Genomic DNA, 22,720 nt, shown 5'->3' with positions numbered 1-22,720 from the left:
ACTACAAAACCCACCAAACCAATCCATATCTTTCTTTGCAAGATTCCATTATAAGAAGTTCAGTTATTAAAGCAACATAGCATTGGTATAGGCAGTGATCTTTCTCTCCTGCTCCACAGGTGTGATTATACACCTAAGCAAAAGCACACCACATTTCTGGTGTCATTTTTAGAACAGACCATTCAAGTCCAACTTTATACAACAGATTGTGATGAGAATGGATAATGCTCTTTAAAATTCTTCAGAATTACCCCAAATTAAATTAACCCAATTTTAATTTGTTTGATAACTTAGATTACTTTTAAATTTACTGTGATAACATGTATAAAATTCCTTTTTCTTCTTTTTAACAGGCTGTGTGCAACAGCTTAGATGGGATCACACTTGGCAAACATCTGCAACCACACTGTACCTACTTTACCACCATAAGCAGTTGTACAATATTTCCATATTGCTGTACTTAGGAGAAGATCTGCTACACTCAAATGGCAGCAATGTATTTCAAAACCCAGAAAAGTTTCTGTCTTTTGGAGTGTTCATGTCTGTAGATGTGAGAGCTATCTGTAGGAAATAACAAAGCTGGTAGAACTGTGATTGCCTGCAAATTGAACCATTTAACGATTTTAAAACACTACTTAACAAATTTAAGCTAGGAAAAGTCAACCTACCAAAAACCCATATAAAAGGATGAGAAATGGGGTTTTACAAAGCCCTAACAGCATTACCTAAATATATACATCTAGTGCTATTTCCAGGTGTCGTGAAATATTCCCTTTGTCCAGAGCAGCTGCATCTCCTGCAGGGCATGGGTCTCCTGCAGCTCGTGTGTCATTGCTGCCTACCCTTTTTGGCCATCCTGGGAATGCTGACATGTGCACACTGGCACTGCATGCCATGTTTAGGCATCTGAATCATGTGCTTGAAGCTTTATTGTTGTAAAGCCTGTATAAGATTTACTTTTGCCAAAAGGTGAGACAATGTTTACATGGACACTTCTCAACAGTTTTTCCACCCAGCAAAGTAACACACACTGCTTTTCTATCTCCACTCAGCAGCAATACTGAAAATACAAATATTAAGTGATGGATTTGGACATGTTTGTGTATGGAAGGCAGAGGAACAGCGAGGGTGTTCTTCATCAGAAACCTCTTATCATTTGACATACTAATAGCTTAATTAAATGGAATTTAATCTCTCCAAATAAAACCTATGCATGGTAAGAGAAATTCATTATAATTCCCTGACTGTTTCTTGCAGCCCATTGTGCTTGTACAGCAAATTACTGTCCATAAATAAGCCTGATGGTTTTGACACTGATATGTTCAGTGTCTGTACCTTTATCACTACACGATTGTGTAATCATGATTTGTCTTTCCCTTTAACTCCTTTCAGCTTCTACCACCATCCATCCTACAAACAGCTATACTACTCCAAAATGCCTACACTGACAAGTGAATGCCATCTTATCCAGCCACCCAGCAAGAACTACTTCGAAACAATTCAAAAGACTTCTCTTCCCTATCCCAATGGCTCCACAGACACTCTGAAGGGTTAGCCAAAACACCTTCCAACAGAGCCCCACAAAATAACTGCTGACTTTATCCAAAAGTTATATACAGGACAAAAATACAAAACTACTATATTTTTTGATTTTGAGTAAGTGATTTCTGCATAGAAAATTTTAAACTGCTACAACAAAGAGCTGTGGGTCTTCCTAAACACTGGATTCCATTTTTTGAAACATGCTACAATGCGATTTTACAAGAAAAACTATGATGTGATACAAAACACATCAGAAAATGCTGTGTTCATTCAAGTATAATTCTCTATCTTCCATTTCCTGCAAAACAACACCTAGTCAAAGAAAAAACAACTTCAGAACTGTACTTCAAATGGTCTTCATTTAAGACCATTCATGTTAAGAATTTCAAGATAAAACAAGAAGTTTCTTTTTTGTTTTCCTTTACTGTAGAGACAATAAAGGGGAACAAGATCACCTCCAATCCACAAGTTCATTATAAATAAAACTAATAACCTAGGACACTTATATAAGCATCAAAGTCAGGACAGACATGTAGGAGCAGAATCAAGTATGAAAGGCAGCAAACTATTTACCTACACTCTGCCTTATCTGGCACTACTCAGCACACTGAATTATTCACTTTGGTGCTTCTCTGTAGGTTGTGGGCTTTTTTAAAGCTGACTTTGAAATTTACCAAGCAGCACATTTGGAGATAAAGGCACTGACTGATAATCATTCTGTGCTCTATGCTTAGGGCAAGCTGTCTTTCCTACATTTCATTTCCTGAAAAAAAAATAATACAGAATTTAAAGGAGATAATTTAAGAATAAAACTAAATCCCCATGTCCTTGAACACTGGGAACTACTCTGGATTTATTTTCTTCTCCTGAGATTGTTCCAGATTTAAACTGAGGGAATGCTATTTAAAAAGTAGGAACATGAAAACTGACAGATATATTAAATCAATATTTGACAATCAAGAGCTCAGAATTACTACTTTACTGAAAGATCAACAAAAACACATCAACAAAACCACGTGATTCTCAAATAGTAAGAGTGGAAAGAAATACTAACACAACCCTAAAAACCAGCTTCCCCATATGCATTAGCCTCAAAACTTGCTTTTTACAACTCATTAACTAATACAGTTACAACCTTTCTCCAAATGTTCTTGGAAGCATTTCTCTATGTGTAAATATTTTATTGTCTTTTGCCTGATTTTAGTTAACTCACTGTCCACAAGTCCTTTGAAATAAATCCTTCACATCAGCACAGAGCATGCTGGCTTAACTGAAATGCTGGTAAAGTCATGCTCCGGACAGCCAAGACTGACAGGCACAGAAGATGCACCAGAGCAAAGCTGGCTTGAGAAATTTCAACAGAATTTGACTAAAATAAAAAATGTCATTTAAAAAACAAACCACAAAAAAAACACAAGAAAGTCTTGATCTTGTTTGAATTTTGTTTGACTCACTCCAATTCAAACCGTAAGATTTTATTCCCTGCAGCTCTGCTGCAGAGTTATCTAGCATAAGAGTATATTTGAGTGAAACTACATTTCCACAACATCCACCATTTTTGATAAATAATAACCTTCTTCCCAAAAAAAGTAGATGGATTTTTATTAAGTACTTGTTAAGAAGACTACTGTCACAGGAAGGCTGAAGATTAAGCTCTATCTTCCAAGAAAAGTTTGAACAGTGAAGGAAGATAAGACACCGATCCAGTCCCTGAACAATGAGGAGGCACTGAATAAGGGGAGGGGCAAAAGCACATTATTCTGGAAGAAGAGAGCATTTACACCACAGGATGGATAAATATTGTTGAACAGTCAGATATTTAGGACCAGTTGTACTTCATTTAACAAGTCAAGGGAGTTCCCCCAATATGGGGTTTCCATGTATGATATAGTACAATGGTACATACACCACACTCACAGCAGCCAAACAGACAAGATAAAATTGAAAGCCATAAAAACTGCACTGAAAGACAATCTAAGCTTAAAAATGCCAGGCTCTTTGCAGAGAGATATTTCAGTCTTCGTAGTTAATTCAGGGACAGTTACAGCTGCACTTCTGGAGTCCACCCCCACCAAAAGTTCACACTTAAAAACTTTCCACTCCTTACTCCTGCAGTTAAGTGCAAGGAGCACATATGCTAGGATCATCAAGTGCCTGCATGAGAATGCTGGAACAAGTATTGAGCAACTGCACTGCAGCCCTCCGTAGGGATTTCCCTGGCTATCCCTTGAACCACCTTCTCCCTTCCTAGTGAGAAGAAATAATTCAAAAGTGTTCCTCTCCAAATTAAAACAATTTTGCAAATACCTGCTGCCACTTTCACCAGAGGTCTCATCACAACCTTGCTCAGTTTACCAAGCATTCCACCAACTACGATGGCTATTTTGAACCTCCAAATAATTTCAAACATATGCAATTTGAAAAAAAAAATTATCCATTTGGAGACTTTAAATGAAATCCTGATTTACCCAAAAATATACTAGCCAGATGCAGTAAGCAGAAGCAGTAATCAAACCCAGTTGCACTTTCTCTTTAAGAGCTCCTAGCTATCTTGTCATTAGTTATGAAAATGAGATCCTCAAAACAAAGTCAAATATCTCAATAACAGACTGTTGTCTCAGTGCCAGACCTAACCTATTGCACTCAAAAATCTTAGTCTTATGTCTAGAACACTAGAAATGCCCACTAGCATAATCTTTTTTTTGATTTTTTTGAGATAAAAGCTTTCCTTGCTACTTTCTTGAGATTAAAATGAACTTGCATAGGGCTGACCTTACAAAAAATATTTAACATGTCTTTAAATTATACAGGTGGTCTCTAAAATACCTTTTCTTGGAAATCCACAGCATGAACCATACACATTACGACACATTTTGGTACAAAATCTTTAAATATTCATTTCAAACATTACTCCACTTATGTGCTGTCATATGGTACTTATTAAGTACTAATTACTTTTTATTACTTACTTATTAAGGAAGTTACTAATTTTGTGTTGGGACTTCAAGTTAACATCATTACCACTGAATTATATGGACTTAGCAAATGTGGACTTATTCCCCACATGTAAAATGTTTTAATAAAGCTTTTTGCATGTTTGGGGTTTATTGCCAAAAAATAGCTATACAAGTATGCAAAGAATAATTCACTAAAACTTGCAAGTCCAATAGAGTTTGTTTGCATCACAGATCAATAACCTGGATTCAGAAGTGAGAGCTAAGTTTTCACTGTCACACCACACAACTGTTATGATGCACAGATTAAAACTAAATTCACAGGCAAAATGACATAAATATTCACATGCCATATGCCCTAAGTAATGTGTTGTGCATCACATACAACCACCAAGCACCATTTCAAAAATTAATTTTATTTTGATGTTACTGCCCATTCAAATAAAAATTCTATAAATAAAAGAAAATACTGCAACCAGGTATTCCAGACTTTAAAAGCACACAAAGGCTTTTAGTTACTCTCTTATAGCATATAAAAGGTAAGCATGCCTAAAAACACTTGCACATAATTTAATCTTCAAAGATATGCTGAAAAGAAATGCTATTTTAGAAGAATTTTTTCATAGTAATGTAATTTATAGTAAGTTTTCTGAGACTTACTAGTATATGCCACAAATATTCACATATAGATTGGCACTAATCTACTTTCAAGAAGAGAATCCTGAATTTACAACCCCAGCTACGAAAGATTTTTGACTAGCACTGCACTTCACTATTTTATCACTATTCCATTATTTCTCGATATTAGAAACATATGTCAGATTCTGGGGAGAGATTAGGTAGTACCATCTAGAGCATATATTAAGTACCAGAAACAGATTATGGTGATGTGGATCTCTGCCAAACCACAGAGCATTACAACATCGCAATTTTGCTGAGGAGATACCAACCAATGCTACTGTGTATGGCTGTGAAGTACTGTTCTTTTAGAGATGAAATACACTGTTCTTTTCAGTCTCAAAGAAGAACATACATAGCTTCCTTCTGTTTATTTTGAAATTGGTATCCCACTTTTATCAAGTGCTGGAGATAATTTCTTATGCAACATAAAACAGTTAATATTGCACCATGAAGAACACAGAAGAGCTTACAGAAGAACTCAGGACTACCTTTAAAAAAATAAAGAAAAAAAAAAGAAAAAAAAAAGAAGAAAAAAAAAAAAAGGAGCTTAGCTTTCATTTCCATCAAAACTGCTCATAGAGTCACATACTGAAATCCAGACCCTCAGCTGCAGCTAAAAAGCATCCCAGGATAAGACCACCTTTGTTCCTCAGCAGTGGTCCAAGCCCTTGACATAAATACCGGCCCTGAGAGAGGCTGAAACCATCGCAGCAGGTAAACACCAAAACAAAAAACTCCAGTTTGTATTCCTTCTGTGAACATCAAGTATCATTTTGGCATCTCCATCCCACTAAGGCACAAATTTCTTTTTACTAGTAAAACAAATCTACCAAACTCCCAGACAGAATCTCTGGTTTTACTTGGCCAATTTCTATGGGATACATAAAACTCAAGGAGTTTCTTTCTTGCTTCTGTCTCCATAACAACAGTGTCATGGAATAAAGTCTCAGCTAAACTCTGCCACAAGCCTTCCATTTAAATCTAAACTGAATTTCTCAAATAATTTTAAGTAAGCAGCCAAACCAAAACAAACTCACAAATTTAATCCTGTCACTGGCAAGCTATTTTCAAATTTCTTTACAGAAAGTAAGAAATAAACCCCAAGATGCTGATGGCAGTGTCAGAGATGTATAATCTGACAAATCTTTATTTTACATGAAGTTTCTATCTGTGGAAAATGTACATTATTTTTCTTAATCACATTTTACCATACATGCAGAGCCTTACTACAAATTGAGAGGTCTTCACTGTGGATGGTATACAAGCAGCAATAAATTTATCCTCTGTCAAGGAGCTAAACACAATCCCAGTTAGTGACCACAAAATACACCAAATTTCCACAAATATATAAGAGCTGTCAGCTGCAACATTTAAGTATTTCTGCAGAACTATACTTCTCAGGCTCAGCAAACCTACAAATAAAAAGTCGTAACGTTTTCTTTAAATATTGCTCTCAAAACCAAACAGACCTCGTAAATAATTTATCTACATTGTTAGAAAGCTTTTAGAGCAACTTTTCTCCCACTTCAAATTTCTTTTCAGATGTTGAAGTGCATTGACATGCTGCTCATTTTCCAATGTTTTTAAAATGAAAACAACACAGTCATATTCCTTTAATAATTACAATGAGCTAAAGTTTACCTATGCAAAATTGTGTCAGGAAAGGCTTGCTACTTTAGTAGGCTCAATTGATTGCTGAAAAAACAGACTCAATGTGAAAAAGAATACTGATCAGCAGCAATGTCTTTCACCATATTCAGAATAAGAAATAACCAACCTAGTGGATCCAATACTGTACTCGGAAGAAACTGAAAATAAGCTGAATTATCTCTTTTACATAAAACCACAAGAATGATTAGTCACATTCCAGTTATTTCTGGATTCCTGCAAGCTAGTGTAGCACTCGCAGGCTGAGTGCTAGAACCGAGAGTCTCCATTCTGCTCATGTTGCATAAGCAGATATAGAGACATCTCCAAAAGTTTACATTCTGAGTTTTACTGAGTAACAAAGCTGACTGACCAGAAGTATAAAACAAGTAAATCCCACTGATTACAAATACCGTGGCCATGGCTTTCAACATTCACAAAAGTTATACCTAGGAGGAACTCTCAACTAAAAAAGTAGTAAAGCATGCCTTTAGTCATTTTGTTCATAGTATCATGAAAGTATTTCTTACCAAGACCGCTGTAAGGACCACATTCAGACAGTCTAAGTTCCTGCCGCAGCCTTAAGCCAAACCAAGGGAGTGAGATACAGGCTTTGAATGATCAAAAGTTTAGGATTAGACACGCACAAAGCAGTCACAAGCCCCACAGTGAAACACTGACTACAGATACCTGACATTGTTCCTTATTCCACATCAGAGAGGTGCAACTTGTTACCATTCAGGCCCTGACTGACCTGTCCAGTTACCAGATGATGTCTGCTAATTTTTTAACATGCAGAATTGGGCATTCCTGCTGCAGATATGATCGTTTTCCTACACTCACATATACTCTGTTTTTTGCCTCTCAGTCCTGCTGGAACCTGCCAGCAGCTACTTCCCAGCATTCCCAAAGTGGGAGGAGTTAAATCTCCTTCAGTATATATCCCCTCCAGTATTTCATGAAGTTAGACAACAAAAGCAGAAAGAAACCAGTTCAGGTAATCACAACAAGGGTGGGTGGCAGGAAGTAAGGAACAGTTTATATCATCAGCCTACACTTCCATCTGTAGTATAGAGCTGCACCACAGCCCAGAGTAAGGATCAATCTAACCACAGGTTACAGCTGCTCATCCCCAAAGAAAATGAGATGACAGTCATGCAAACATTGTTTCAGAATATGCCAGATGTATTAGTATGTTACAAAGTTTCAAAGTTTCTCCTACAGTGCCGTACCTAAAAATGTCGGTGGTTGCTAAGATGTTTCTTTTTGGTTGTTAGATACATTTTAATCTGTGAAACAAAACAAAAAAAAAAAAAAGGTGGGTGGGAGAAATGATAAAGACAAACAATTTTGGAGTATACCCAAATATATACACACCGAGGATGAGCTTTAGTAAGTTTATCCTTGGCCACTGCTTCAGACAACAGAGAAAGGTTCTTCATTTCATTACAAGCACCACTGCAATATGCTACAAAGGCTCAACTGGCTTATATATTGGCTCAATATATAAGGAGTCGGAAAGAACCTTTTCAAGCTCTTCTTTCTAACATATAACCCACTTCCAATTCCCTCTCCAAGAGGAGAAAAAAACCCCAAAACAAACATTGAGAATGGCAAAAGATAGGCTACTAATTTCTGTTACAATCAGCAAACAATTGTGGAAAAAAAAAAATCAAAAAAGTGAAGGGAAAAAGACCCATACCAAAAAACTCAATTAGCTATTTTTATTAGAGAATGTAATGCATTAGAACTTTCAACATGTGGGTGATACAAAAATAGAGAGAAATAATCATATTTCTATTGCTACAAAAACAAAGGCTAGTAGGAATACAATTATTTTCAAAACTACAAAAAGGATCCATTGAAGGCGAAAGGAATAGCAGTTAAAACAGAAGAACAGAGTTGCAGGACTTCTCACATTTTGTTCTGATACATTAAAGTGCTATAGTGAACAAATTATTTTCTATGTTCCAAGTGTATTATAATGCTACTGCACCTATTATTCTTAAATGAAATAATTTTTCAAACTGAATGATGGACAACTAAACTCAGCTGCCATACAACCAACTACTCCTTTAAGTCTCTCATATCTGAACCTTATACTTGGATGCCGAAATTCCCTTACTGATGTAGCATCAGTTTCTGTCCATCCTTTTCCACTGTTAGCCTCCATTAATGTGCATAAAGGAAGTCCTTAAATATGTTCAACTATTCATCAACATTCTATATTAAATTTCCTAAAGAAAAAGATGTACATACAGATTTCCACTAAAGATGTTAACTCTAATAAGGAGTGAACTGAGCAGGGTTTCTATTTGTTATTCTTCTTCCACCTACTGCCCCTTTTTAACATTGACCACATATAAACATTTTAGACCATATACTCCATGCTCTTCTATGTCTACAAATGTTGCGCACCAAACATTCAGTTTTCTTAAAAATAATCTCTCCCATGCCACCTACATCTCTTAATTATAGCATATGGATTGAAGTGCTGTGAACATTAAAACCTTTAATTGTTTGGTAGATTCCAACACTTTGCTGTTTACCAAATGCAGAAAAACCCAACAAACCAACAATAAAACAAACCAACAATAAAAACCACACCATGAGCCAAAAGCATCACCCTCTGTTACAACAGAAAAAGAATTGGATCTTCTAGAGGGCATGCAAAGAACTGCCCAGAAAGAAAGTGCTGGCAGAGCCTTTTCATACCGACATAAAACACACGGATTACAGGTGGCTTTCTGTGGACCCCTAAAATCCCTGAAGAATTCTAACTATAAGGAGAAGTATCACAGGCACACAGGATACAGAAAGGAAGCTTCCCAGATTCCGATGAAAACTCCACTAAAATAAAGGGGATTGTTCAATTGAGTAAGAACTTCTTGACTGAGCATAAGTTTTTCATAGCTTGCTTTAAAATTGTCAGCTAGAGTGTTTAAATAAACTATCAAACCATTTTCATTTGGTCCACTCAAAAAGCCAGTGTGATTAATTTCACAAGTCCATAAACCACTGCATATCTATTTATCATTACAAAAGAAATATAACTTGCAAACAGCCCTGCTGTTATTCAAAGTCAAACTCTAGCTGATACCAAATAATAAAACTGATAAATTACCTGATTAAATTACTGAACATAATCAGAGATGCCCTGCTGCCACTACAGTCATCAGTGCATATGTGAAAAATTGAGAAAAATTAGGTTCTAGATATGCAGTTTAGTCTTCAAGAACTGCTCCAGACACATCTAGTCCTAATAAAGTTAATGAAACTATTCAGGTAGAGAGGTCAGTATTAGCAGGTTTAATTCCAGGAGTGGAGTTTTAAGCCATTGCTTAAGGAATAATGCTAAGCAATAAGGAAACATTGCTAAGGAATAATGCACCACAAACTTACAACACTGGGAATGTGGTGTGTCACTATCCAATTTATTAGTGGAATGCAAATGATAAAGTACTGTGCTAATTATTTAGGAAGTGATGTTGAAACGGTTAGCTGGTAAAAACTGCAGTAGTTCTGGAAACAAGTCAACTCAATGTCAGGGAACAGGAGACTGGGTCAAATTATGTCTACTCAGAAATCGGAAGCTTACTGGAAATCAGATAATTTACTATTAATTTATGCATAGCAGATCATTCTCACAGGTGGGACAGGAAGACAAATTAACAAATTTTTAAGAAGCAGCAATTATTATATTATTATTATTATTATGAGCAGGTTAGTTCGTGAATCTGACATAAAGAGTTTCAAACATTATTATTATAATACTTATGTAATTCATAGCACATTTACTAAGTATAATGGAGTCTTCAGAAAATGACACTCCATCACAATGCTGCCTGCTCCTACAGAAATGGGAAATCAATTTTTTGCAAATGCAAATTACACAGTGGGTGGCAAAGAGAAATGCAAACTGCAAAATCCTACACTAAATAAAAACATATATAAACATGGTGACAGCCTGGTAAGGGCTTCTCTTCAAATAGCTAAGGAATGGCAATCCCATTTTCCTTCATGAACAAACTCCTTTCAAATATGGAGGATGGCAACAAAAAGACACCAAAAATGAGTTTTCAAGCAATCTTTTCATAAAGTAGTATTTATTAGTTGTAATTAATAAATGGAATTTCTACAGCACACTTCAAACTTTCAGAGAGAAACTGCATCTAATAATGCAGAAACTTAGAGAAAAATGATCCCATGACAGGCCAGAAAATAATCTATTTATTTAGTTAAATTCTGCCAACATTGGTAACATCTTCATTCAAATGTTTTTGCAATGAGTCAGTATTTAAACATCACTATGTATAACAAGTTTCTTCCTGATTTGAATAAACAGACCAGCACTAGGCCCAGCTACCCCCAGCAGTGGTATTCTCATTACACTGTAACAACACAAGGAAATAGTTTTCATAGAAAAATTTGTATTTTGCCTATCTTAAAATCTGTGCACTTTGTAGCAAATGTCAAGCATTACAAGCCTAGTGGCAGCAGTGGGACTCCTAGGCAGGCAGGCCCTAGAAGGAGCACGGAGGTGGCAGCTCAGCCCAGGGTGACAGGGAGGAGGAGTGCGTTTCATGTCACAGTCAAGGGACCCCTCCAGGCAACTTAAAAAGCAGCACTGAGATTTGCACCTAATCCTCCACGGCCCAGGCGAGGATTTCTGTGATATAACGCTAGACAGCCACGTGCAGGAGAGAAGGGGGTTCAAAAGGCTCTAACAGTCAGAGAGAGAGAAACACACACTAAAAAGAAATATGTGAAAACTGATAGCTGGGGAGCTTATTGACTCTGAGTTTAAATCCTTTCACCACTTTTCATCCAGGGGAGGCAATATTTATTCATAGTATTTGAGAAAGGCAGGGGGAAGAAAGGAAAAAACCTGTAAGCTTATAACTTGCTGTTTGATCATCCTCTGTACCTGTTTCTGCTTTTTTTTTTTGGTCAAAATTCACTCATTGTGACTGCTGTACAAAAGCTGTGAAGGAAATACAGAAAGCAAGCAACTAAACAGATACTATTATTTCAACAGCCCAGCTGCCATACATATCCCAATTAACTGTACATCAATGACTTAAACAAGGGCTACTGGGTTTCATTGTTCTCACTACTGGGGCAGATTGTACCTACAAAACAGAACTTCATCCTGAAATTTAAAAAATAAAAAAGCATAGACAAGTCCTCTGCTTTTGGGGAGTCAAAAACAGTACCTTTAAATATGAACAGCCATGTGGAGATATGTGAAAATATTCTGCTGTAAGAATAAAGAATTAACATACCAAAGTGCAGCTACAAGTTCGTGGGTGTTTTTTCCAATTAAGTGTCTTATGAAAATATATCCTGATTTATGGAAATACATACAAATGGAGAAAGTCGTGCTGAACGGAAGATTACCTAGCAGACCTGATTCACCCTACCTCCTCATGATCTGCTATACCTTCCTGATTTAAATCTACCGAGCCGAGTATCCAATACAAGCTGAACTACAGTCCGCCATAAGAAGTACTAGGAGTGCCCTTGAAAAATGTCCAGATTGCAGCTAGTGCACAAAGGACCTCGCCATGAAAATAAAGCGCATGAAGATTTCTCTCTCGCTCTGGAGCCGGCAGCAAGTGAAGAGATTAACTTCCCACCAACATCGGAAGACAAAGCGTTGGCAAGACACAAACCAAGTTTAAGAGGTTTAGAAAGAAAGAAAGAAAGAAAAAAAAAAAGAAAAGAAAGAAATGGGTCGAGCAATTAATCCCGAATACTCTGCTTCGTATTTATCTCCCCCCAAAAAATGCTCGACGGAGCTGAAGAGCAGTGCTACACGACCCAAGCGTGATCACTCAGGTACTGACTGCCATAGGTAAGGGAGTCTGGCATCCCCCTTCCCTCGCTACACAGGAGGCGACGCTGCAGATCTCCCACTCCATCGTCAAAAAGCGAAGCAGAACCAGCATCTGGAGTGGGAGGGGGTAGGTAATTAACTGTGAACTTTATGTTCCTTAAATATGCAAGCAAGATCTTTTTTTTCTTCCCACGCCCCTCTTCTTTCCATGTTCTCTGTCAAAACCAGGCTGAAATAAACGTTATTCTGTAACATAACTATTAAATAAGCAGTACAACACTCACCATATCAGCTGGAACGCTGCTGGACATTTTGATGTTACCCTAAATGGCTTAAAATCAACTTTAAAAAAAAAAAAAAGGAAAAAAAAAAAAAAAAAAAAAAAAAAAAAAAAAAAAGCAGCAGCACCAAGAGCAGCTCTCCGGAGATCTTCAAGACGCAAAACCGGTGTCAGTATCGGAGGCAGCAGCTTCCACGTCCCCTACGCGAAAGAGGTGCCCGATAAGTAGTGGGGAAGGCGGCCGGCCGAGGAGCAGGAATATCCAGGGGCAGCGGTGCCGGGCTGGACCGGAGGAGCCAGCGGGAGACCAGAGATGGCAGCAGATCCCTGTCAGCGGCAGCGGCGGCAGCACCAGCGGTGCCAGGTAGACCAGGCAGCAGGACTACACCGCCACATGAGCTGCGTGCGGGCTTTCTCCCCCCTTCTCGCCCTCTGCCTTCTATCCCAGCCTCGACAAATGACGACGGGATGATTCACACGGGATAATAGTGCGTCCAAGTCACCTCCTCAGTCGGCGCAGGCGACCCGGGCGCGCAGGCAGGACCTGGCTCCTGCCCTGGGCGGCAGGGCAGGGAGGCGGGAGGGCCGGGGTGGGCCCGGGGCCGCTGGGGAGGACGCCGGGCTGCGGCCCCCCCTAGGCGGTGTGCGGCATCCAACAGCGCCCGGCAGGGACGCGGGCCGGGGAGGGAAGGGAGGGAGGGCGCTCGGAGGGGAGAGCCCTCCCCCGCGGCGCTCGGAGGGGGCCGGGGGGCGTTCGACGGCGGCCGCCTCCCGCAGCCTCAGCTCTCCGCTCGCATCGCCGCCGCCGCCTCCTCAGCCCGCCCTCCCTCCCTCCCTCCCCCGCCTCGTCCGCCGGCGGCTCCGGCCGCCCCCCGAGAGCCGCGCTGCGAGCCGGATGTGCCGCTCCTTCAGCGCGATCCTCGCCCGCAGCCGCCCCCTGTCATCTTCGGCTCAAGCCAACATGGCGCCCGCCGAGCCGAGCGAGGGGACGCGGCAGGGGAGACACGGACCCTCCGCCGCCGCCTCGGCCGCCCCCGCTCCCGCCGCGTCACACGCCGCCGCCCCGCGCGGCACCATGGGGCTTGTAGGCGGCCAGGGCCCACCGCCGCCGGGGCGGAGCCACCGCCCTCCGCGGGCCCGGCCCGCCCCGTCGCCGGTGCCGCTCGGCCCCGCCGGGCTCCCGCAGCGTCGGTCAGGGCGGCTCCGAAGGGGCTCCGTGGCACCGGCGGCGCCGCTTCCCCCCCGGGCAGCAGAGACGCCCCGAGCTTCACGTGAATCGGCGCTTTTTCCCCACGGGCGCTGCAGCTCCCTCAGGGACGTTCTGGCGCTCCCCTCGCAGCCCCTGCCGTCCGTAGCGAGTGCCGTTCCCGGCGGGTGGGCCCGCGCTGTCCTTTTGGACAGCTTCCAACAAAAACAAACAAAACAAAAAAGTAATTAGCATAGAATGATAAGGATTTGGAATGGAGCTCAAAGATCACCTAGTGCTAACCCACCCTGCCACTAGACTGTGTTGCTCAAGGCCTTATCCAACCTGGACTTGAACACTGCCAGGACTGGGGCATCCACAACCTGCCTGAGAAACATTTTTCAGTGCTTCACTACCCTCTGGTTAAAGAATTTCTTCCTAATATCTGTATTTTTTCTCATTATGTTTGTGCCCATGACTCCTCGTCCTATTACCTGTTGTCCTATCATTACAGTTCCTGACAAGAGTCCCTCTACAGATTCCCTGTAGATATGCTACATTTTCATGTTACTCTTTTAATTGTTTTGCACCCCAGATCTTCAAGTCTGGGCCTGTACATCGCATTTTTTTTTTTATTTCTCATTCTCACATTGTTCTCTAGGTTTTTCTTGAGTTTGGTTTTTTAAAATTATTTTAATAATTTAATTTTTTTGTTTCTTTTTTTCCCAAACTCTGTAGTTTTAACAATGAAGAAAAGCTTCTGTAAGATTCACAGTGCAAACAATAACTGCTGCCGGGGAAGCACTCTGAGAAAGGGAACTCCGTCATCATGTCAAATGCCCCTTCAAAAGCTGCCTTGCTTCCTGAAGAGCTCTGCATTTTGTTATGGACCTGTTATCAGAAACTGTATGTGCAACTGGTGTTTTATCCCTTATCCCAGGCAGCTCCTGGAGACCAGCATTCAACAGTGAGAGGCAGTGCCTGATGAAAAGTGCACTGCAGCTCAAATATACAAAAAAAAAAAAAAATCCACACAAGGCACATGTCTGCTGAAGAAATGAGTTGGCCTTTTGAGAGGGGTGTGGATAGGCACATTCACATACCAAGACTGTGAAACTGTCCAAGAAAAAAAAAATAAATCAAGGAAATGAAGCAGATGGTGACAGATGGTTCCTTTGTGGACAAATCTCATGTAAAACCACAGGAAATTAAGACAGAGTTGTTTCCTTTAATTCGAAAAGTTCGAGTCTGCCTTTGCTCTGTAGGACTTCATACTGCAAAGGCAACCCCTGGCAAGACACTGTCACTTGCAGGAGTTATAATTCTTTACTTTGTACTCTGCCCCAAAATAGTTCAAAACTTCTGACTTCAGAAGATAGATCTGTTTGATGCCTGGGAAAAAAGTTGGGGGCCAACAGAAGTGGCCCTACAAGTGTGACCTCTGTGAGGATTCCGTACTGCCACATTGTGTGACTTTAAGCATGTCACTCCCTCTCTTGCCAGCCAAATTTGCTTAGATAGTACATTTTTGGGAGTCAGTGACAGCCCCAATATGGGTCAGACCTTCTAGACACCAACAGGCTAAAACGTCTAGTGTTTGTGGGAGTAATAGCAAGTTGTTGAAGCACCGCTTACTCTCTCCCTGACTGGGTATCCTTGAGGGACAGAGAAAGTACAAGAGGAGAGTCAAAGAGATGAGACTTGAAAGATGGCTCTCTATTTCAAACATTATGCATTCCTGGGTATCTGTGACTTTCTGATTGAATCAGTGACAGACCAAGGAACTGTAAAAGATCTTGCTTTAGTAGAGTTTATACTTAGAACTTTACTAATGTGAGCTTTTCCCTGAAAAACAATCAATCAAAAAAACCCCAAGAAACTTACATACAACAGCTTAAATTTAATCAGAATTGTAAGATATGCACCAAGGCCATCCTGCAGACCAGCCCTTCACTCCTCTCAGGCAGCAGCCCTGTACAGGTGCCTCGAGAGGATCCAGGTAATTTAGGAAGTGCTCTGCCCATACCTTTCCCACTAGCACTCTTATAGTAGGGGCAAGAGAACAGGCACCACAACTGCTTTACAGGCACTGCACATCACAGCTGTCTCCTGAGGTAAACTGGAATTGGTGGCAGTGCAATTATGTCCTTGGCCACTGTGACTGCTGAGGTGCGTGGCCCTTCCCACCTCCCTTGCTAGAAGCAGGCAATGCAGACAGCGGGGCTTTGTAATCCTTTGCAGCTCAAAGGGTGGATTGCCAAAGATTATGTGGAAATACCCTTCCACTGAACATCAAGAAGTCCATGTGCCCAAGCAAGTCAGGCAAGTAAGGACAGCAACAAGCACAGGCAAACTGGATGAGGGGTCAAAAGGGAAGCAGGCAGCAGCAGGGCACATCCGTTGCACAGGAGATGGTTCTTTCTAATGTTCAGATGGAGGAACTCTTCTGTGGCATGTAACGATAAACGCATCCAAAGGGCATAACCACAGGAAAAAAACCAGCGTGATTCTATGGGTTTTGCTTTTTTGCCTCTATTTTAGCAGTCCATTAAGAGGAAGGAACATGTGTTGGTGAAGCAGTGGGGTACAGGAGGAGTCCTGACTACTATGAGTTTCTTCTGCTTTGTATATGCAGTCGACTTGGTCAACTTTTCTGCCAAGTGTTGTATAAATGAGGATCAGCTCCTCTCTTTGATACGCAGTTGTACTGACCAAGAGATGTCAATTACCTTTTTACCAGTTATGACTGCTGACAAGAGTGCTGTATAAGTACATATTGTGTCCTGTTCTGAAAGGTTCATAAGTCTGTGTTTGCCCAACAGCTGATATTTATGTCATATTCGAATGATTGTTTTTTCCCCTGGCTCTTATCTGTGATGACCAAACACGAATGGAGGATCTAGTACAACTGGTACATTCTGGAGATCATTTCAGGGTGATTGTGTGATGGGCAAATAAATAAGAAGAGGTGCTGAACAATGATCCTGGTAGAAGTTGCACTACATATGACAGGGTTTTACCCTACCAGTTTCGTAGAGGTGAGGTCATATACTTGAAATGAGGGTGGTCAAATATGAAACAGAAAAATTATCTTTTCTCTCTGGCATGTATAAAGAAATGCTGTTATGATAGTATTCATTTCACATTTGCAGAGAGAGGAAATGAGAGTTGTGGTCAGCAGCGGTTGCCTGGAACAAGGGACCCTGCAAAAGCATAACCACAGGCTGAGTTTGCAATCAGCTTGCACATAAATCCCAAGCAAGTGCAACAGGCATACACATCTGAAAACAAATCTTTTCCACATCCAAAGATCAAGGAAAAAAAGGGAAAAATGCTGTTCAAGAGGAATGCTAGTAACATAGGAAGCTTAAAAGGCCATTCTGTTTTTGGGGTCTAATCCTGTACTCAGATGCACAAATCTTATTTCCATTAAGTCTCCTTTTCAGAACTGTCATTTGAATTTGGACATCCGGGAACAAAATCATTCATCATTACTACTTTGGCTATTTATGGGGGAAATTGATGAAGTATAAAACTAATATTTCATTCCTTATTTGAAAAATATTACATGAGACAAGTAGAATTTGGCCATTCTGTATTCCCTTAGAGAAGAATTGCGCCAGATATCTTCAAGTAGACTGAGTTGTGGATTTAGTGTTTCATGGCCATCAGTACTAGTTGAAAGCTGATGCTGCACTGAGATGTGCTTAATAGGAATAAAAGGTCTGTTATACTAAATCAGATTAGTAGTCCAGCCAATGTGATATCCTGTCTCCAGCAGTGGCCAGCATCAGATGCTTCAGAAAAGGACACACAGACCCCCACAGTGGACAATCACATTACAATCATCTTATTTGCTAAGTTACCACTGCTGCCAAGGCTGCCAGAGAGGCTGGTTTATGCCCTGGAGCACAAAACTTCATGTCGTTTAGAGCCTTAATGGCAGCATAACCCACTGTTAACATGTGAGACTGATTGCCATTTTTCAGAAGAGCAGCACTCTCTCCCGAGTGTTGTTATTGCTGGGATTGGAGACCATGTCAGGTCTACATGACTGACATTAGAAGCTTTCAGCCAAGTACTGTCCTCCAGCATTTTCCCTTTGAGGCAGGCTGTGAACAGGAGCATCTTCAGGAGAGGTAACACACCATCAGGAAATTTCTCTTAAGGTGATTTCTGATTTGCTTCCAGATTTTCAGAGCACCCTGAGAAGGTGAAAGGCTCTCAAGACAAAAGGTTTAATTCTTTGGGGTTTGGCCGTGGGACAGATCAGGATTCTTTCCTTCTCTGGCAGCCACAGCAGCAAGATATCCAGGGCAGCAAGGAGCACACGGGGTTACTCAACAGGATATTTTCAATACCTTTGTAGAAACATGTGGCCTTTTTTATTTTTAACTCTTACAGAGCCAAGTTTGCATTCAGCTCGGTATGACTCAGTCACACTGAATTCAGGCACCTTACAAAGCAGTGTTCAGGCAAAAAACTGCGCTGGAAATGAGGACTGGATTCCACAGAATGCTTGCCACCCGCTGTCTGCTCCTATGCTCTGCTGGTTTCTCATTCTGGCCGCAAAAAAACCTCCTATTTTCTGTGTTCAGATTTTTTTTTTTAACTAAACTGACTCCTTTCCCCTTGGAAGAACATTGATTTTTGCCTGTTTCTGCTCCTGTGTGAAGCCAAACCAGCATGTGGGTCCTATCAGCCTCTCCGTCAATGCCAGCAGGCTTCTGGAAACAGCATTCCTCAGGTCCTCACCTTTCTCTGAGCCAGCAGGAAGGCAACAGAAGGACCTCTGAGATTTTGTATCATTTAGAACACATACTGCCAGTCAGAATCATGGTTTATTTATCTATTTTTTAAGTTACTCATCAGATTGATCTTGCCGGAAAATAAAAACACAGAGCCAGTTTAAACCAACTCACACTGTTCCTCTGAATGCCCCAATTTGCTTTAAGGGTTTATTTTCCCCCCTCACATCTGCAGTACTCGTGTACAAACAGAAGATGATAAGAAACAACTGAGTGACACTGAGTGCCTGAGGTTATTCCTGACCTTCTTGATGCAGCTGAACCAGGCAGAAACCGCACTCTGCCACTGTAGTGGGTGTTGCTGAGATATGGCATAGTGGTGTTACACTTACTGATGTCACAAATTATGTCAGGTAACTCCTAAGGGCAGAGGTGACGAATGATAGAATAGGTTACAAAGGTGGAATAAGAGCAAGAAGTCCCCAAGCCTGTTTTAGAGAGTATTAAAATCATCAGAGTTCTGGAGGTGGTTTAAATATCCATACACCTAGGAATAAATGGGTACATCTGTCCGTTCATACAGAAAAATAACCCTGAAAACAGCTGGGACAGGTCCCTTGTTTTGCAATATATAAGAAACAGGAAGGAGAAATTGTAGCAGAAAAGCTTCCATCCTGGGTCAGCTTCCTGACAATGAGAGGGATCTAGGGGGAACATTGAGGTAACACTACAGCTCTGAACTTAAAACTTGAATTTAACAAAATATAACTGTAAAATGTTCTTTAATATCAGGAAATAAATATGTGGAAATTAAGAAGTCCTACACAACTGATTGCAAGAGCTATGGTGGCAAAAATTATTAAAATTTTCTAGAGAAGAGGGAGGTCAAAGATCATGAAAAGTGCCATATCAAATTAAATGACAGCTCTGCAGAAAAAGGAACATGAATTTGTGGCTTTGGGGAATGACTGTTGCAAAACTCAGTGCTGCAAAAGAAATTGTCTAGAAAAAAAATGGAAAAAATGTATGGTTAGTGTGACACTAAAGCAATAAGAAAAAGCAGTAGAAAGAGAAAACAGTAAGAAACAGTAGAAGAGCACCAGGTATCAGTCTCAGACCGATCAAGGATGTAAAAGGAGAATGGCTTTGTAAAACTGTTAAACATGAAGGCTAAAGCTCAGATTGTTTGTTGGTGCTACCAGAATCCCAGCTATTGTTTGTGCCTTACATGAGCCACAGCAGCCCAAGGCTGAGTGTAGCCTGTTAGTGGAGAAGAGCCAGAATCGGCAGGGACCCTGGGGTGCCAACTGTGTTTTATCATCCCTCTGTCCTGCTGACTGCAGCAGGTTATTTTTTACTCTAATAGGCAGCTAAGTTCATTTTTGATTTTACTGTAAGGGTCTCTAGTGGGCAGCTAAACATTAGTGAGCTCCGTTATAGCTCAGATTTACTATTTATAAAATTAGTACTAAAAACACTAAATTGAAGTAAGAAATAAGTTTTGCTTCTTTGAATTTCATGTCTGTTATCTGTACTACATTAGAACTATTCAGGTTTTTTTTTTTTAATTTAAGGACTTCATATGCCTGTAATTTCAGGCTGTTATGTATATGCATGTGTATATATACTTAAACATATGTTTATAAAGCTCTCAATCTGTATGCACACATACATATTAATACTCTGAACACTTTTTAAATTAGCTGAAGCACTCAGATAGATTACATGCAAATCTAACTGTATACTACTTGAACTGAAACAAAAGCCCAACCCAGAATCTGCACTGAGGAGCTAATTGCTGTTTACATAAGTTATGTCAATGTAATATAATATTTTATTTGCCTTATTTTCTATCATACATTAGTCTTTAGATCAGAAACAATATCTGAATGAAGCAGTATCTAGAAATGCTATTTTTAATTGGCTAAAGAGATTGGTTGACCTCTGGTAACTGGTCACTGTTGTTGGGGAGACTCTCCATGAGTGGTGGTGCATTGTTTAAACATAATGGGACAACAGTCTCATGTCATCCATAGGATATGGAGACACCACAGTTTTGTGTTTCTTTTACTTTATTACTATACATGCGAGGCACAATCGACAAAGACTTCCTGAGGATGAATGTTGTCAGTATATGAAACACTGAATAACTGCTTTTTGTTTTGATGAATAGTCCCCTTTCTTTCAGATTTAAAAGGGAAACCCTTTTTCTGTACAGAAAAAAAAGTAGTAGCTCTGGGGAATGGAATCTTGAAGATAAGATTTTTTTTTAACAGGCTTTGGGCTGCATTAAGTTCTTACAATAATTTTATGACTTTGACTCCATTGATATAATCTAAATTATTCCAGGCTTACAATACAATACCAGGGACTGGGCAAATTAATAAGAAGCTGAATTCCATGTTACTGCCAAGCTCACAGTCACTTAGGTCCTGAATGTTGCCAGTGTTGGGATTGATTTTTTGTTTCTCTATTTTCACTTTTGCTCATCATGAGCATGAAACCCAAGAGAGCCTGATTTCATTCTAGTTTCCGTTTCTTAATCCAGTCCCAAGGCCTCTGTGGACAGTAATAGGTATTTGTATTGCAGAGACAACTGCTCCCAAAATAGCCAGCACTAGAAGTCTTCTAATTGGTTTTCTGTCAGCAAAAGAGCAACACAATCGGAAAGACTGAGTGGACAGGTTTTACCATGTTTGAGTTTGTTCTATGTATGTGTAGTTGCTTTGAAAGAGCTTGATTCATTTTTATTAATCTTAGTTTTATTAATTTATTAAAAATATTTTAATGAAAAGTTCAATAAAGGGAGGCTTTGTCAGACCTCAGTGTCACTGCTCACTTATGTTGTGTCTGTCATTGGCTGTGGGCTGGTGCCTTGGGTGCCAGCTGCAGGCGCAAGAAATAAACGAGGAGAAATAGTGTCAATTCTTGTCTGTGTGCAAAAACTTAGGCCACATTTTTAGATTCCCTTTAGCATAACACTAAGGCTGGGACTCAACTCATCTAAATCTAGTCCTCTAAAAATACTGGATATCATAGCTAAACAACTTTTGCAGCCTCTGTCATTAGTGGAGCAAGGTACATACATCACTTTGACCTCTTAGATAAGATTCTTGATGTCCTTCTACTGACTATTTTGAAAGTCTTTAAAAGTCTAGATGCTTAATTTTTATACAGCTGAAGATAAAATTTGTGAATTCTCTCCAATCTCTCTCACTTCTCTCAACCAGCATGGTGTTTTCTGCTCCCTACTCATCTGGAAAGTTAACTGTGATTTGATGCTCAGGGCTGTTCCACAATAACCTACCCAGACCCTGGCATTGTTCATGCTCCAGAGTGCTGAGATCCAATGACAGGGAGGCTGCAAACATTTATGCAGGACCTTCAGCATGAAAGTAGTACCACCATGGTTGGAGTCAGTGGGCACAGGCTGAAGGAATTACCTAACAGAAGCAGAACTGGTTACAGACTTAAGCAGGTGCACAAACTTTGGCAGGATCAAGGCTTAAAAAACAATTACCGCAAGGCAAGAAAATGTTCTTCTTTTGTTTCCTTTGCAGCAAACACATTCTATTGTCACTTAATTAACTCGGTTTTCAAACTGATGAATGATGGAGTAACTTTGGAAGCGTTACAATCATGGCATCACTTGAAACGCCTTAGTGCACTCCTGAGAGAGGTGAGAAGGTTATGGGCTGCCTGTTCTGCTAAATGAGGCTATTCAGTGATCACAGCATATGCTCTGGAGTCTGCCACATCAAGTCCTTGGGGTACAGCCTGGCTGCTATTAAATGGTACGGGCAGAGTCCCATTACCCAGGTGAGAGTTGCAGCAGGTCTGAAA

At 40.3% G+C, this 22,720-nt stretch overlaps 1 protein-coding gene across 2 annotated transcripts in view; it reads right to left on the bottom strand.

The window, feature by feature from the left end:
* The window catches only part of UBL3 (ubiquitin like 3), a 56,498-nt gene extending 42,504 nt beyond the window's left edge, over window positions 1–13,994 (bottom strand). Inside the window, exons 1-2 of one of the 2 annotated variants that reach the window (XM_068181176.1) lie at window positions 12,948–13,994; window positions 2,217–2,305 (exon numbers count right to left, since the gene is read on the bottom strand). In XM_068181176.1, coding sequence (XP_068037277.1) covers window positions 2,217–2,258 — 42 coding nt within the window. In that variant the 5' untranslated portion in view covers window positions 2,259–2,305; window positions 12,948–13,994. The remainder of the gene's footprint in view (window positions 1–2,216; window positions 2,306–12,947) is intronic. The other variant, XM_068181177.1, reaches the window with a different exon arrangement.
* Between the last annotated feature and the right edge of the window lie 8,726 nt (window positions 13,995–22,720).

Source organism: Anomalospiza imberbis, chromosome 2 (genome assembly GCF_031753505.1).
Source record: "Anomalospiza imberbis isolate Cuckoo-Finch-1a 21T00152 chromosome 2, ASM3175350v1, whole genome shotgun sequence".
NCBI classification, from domain to species: Eukaryota; Metazoa; Chordata; class Aves; order Passeriformes; family Viduidae; genus Anomalospiza; species Anomalospiza imberbis.
This window is presented reverse-complemented; position numbering and strand designations above follow the sequence as displayed.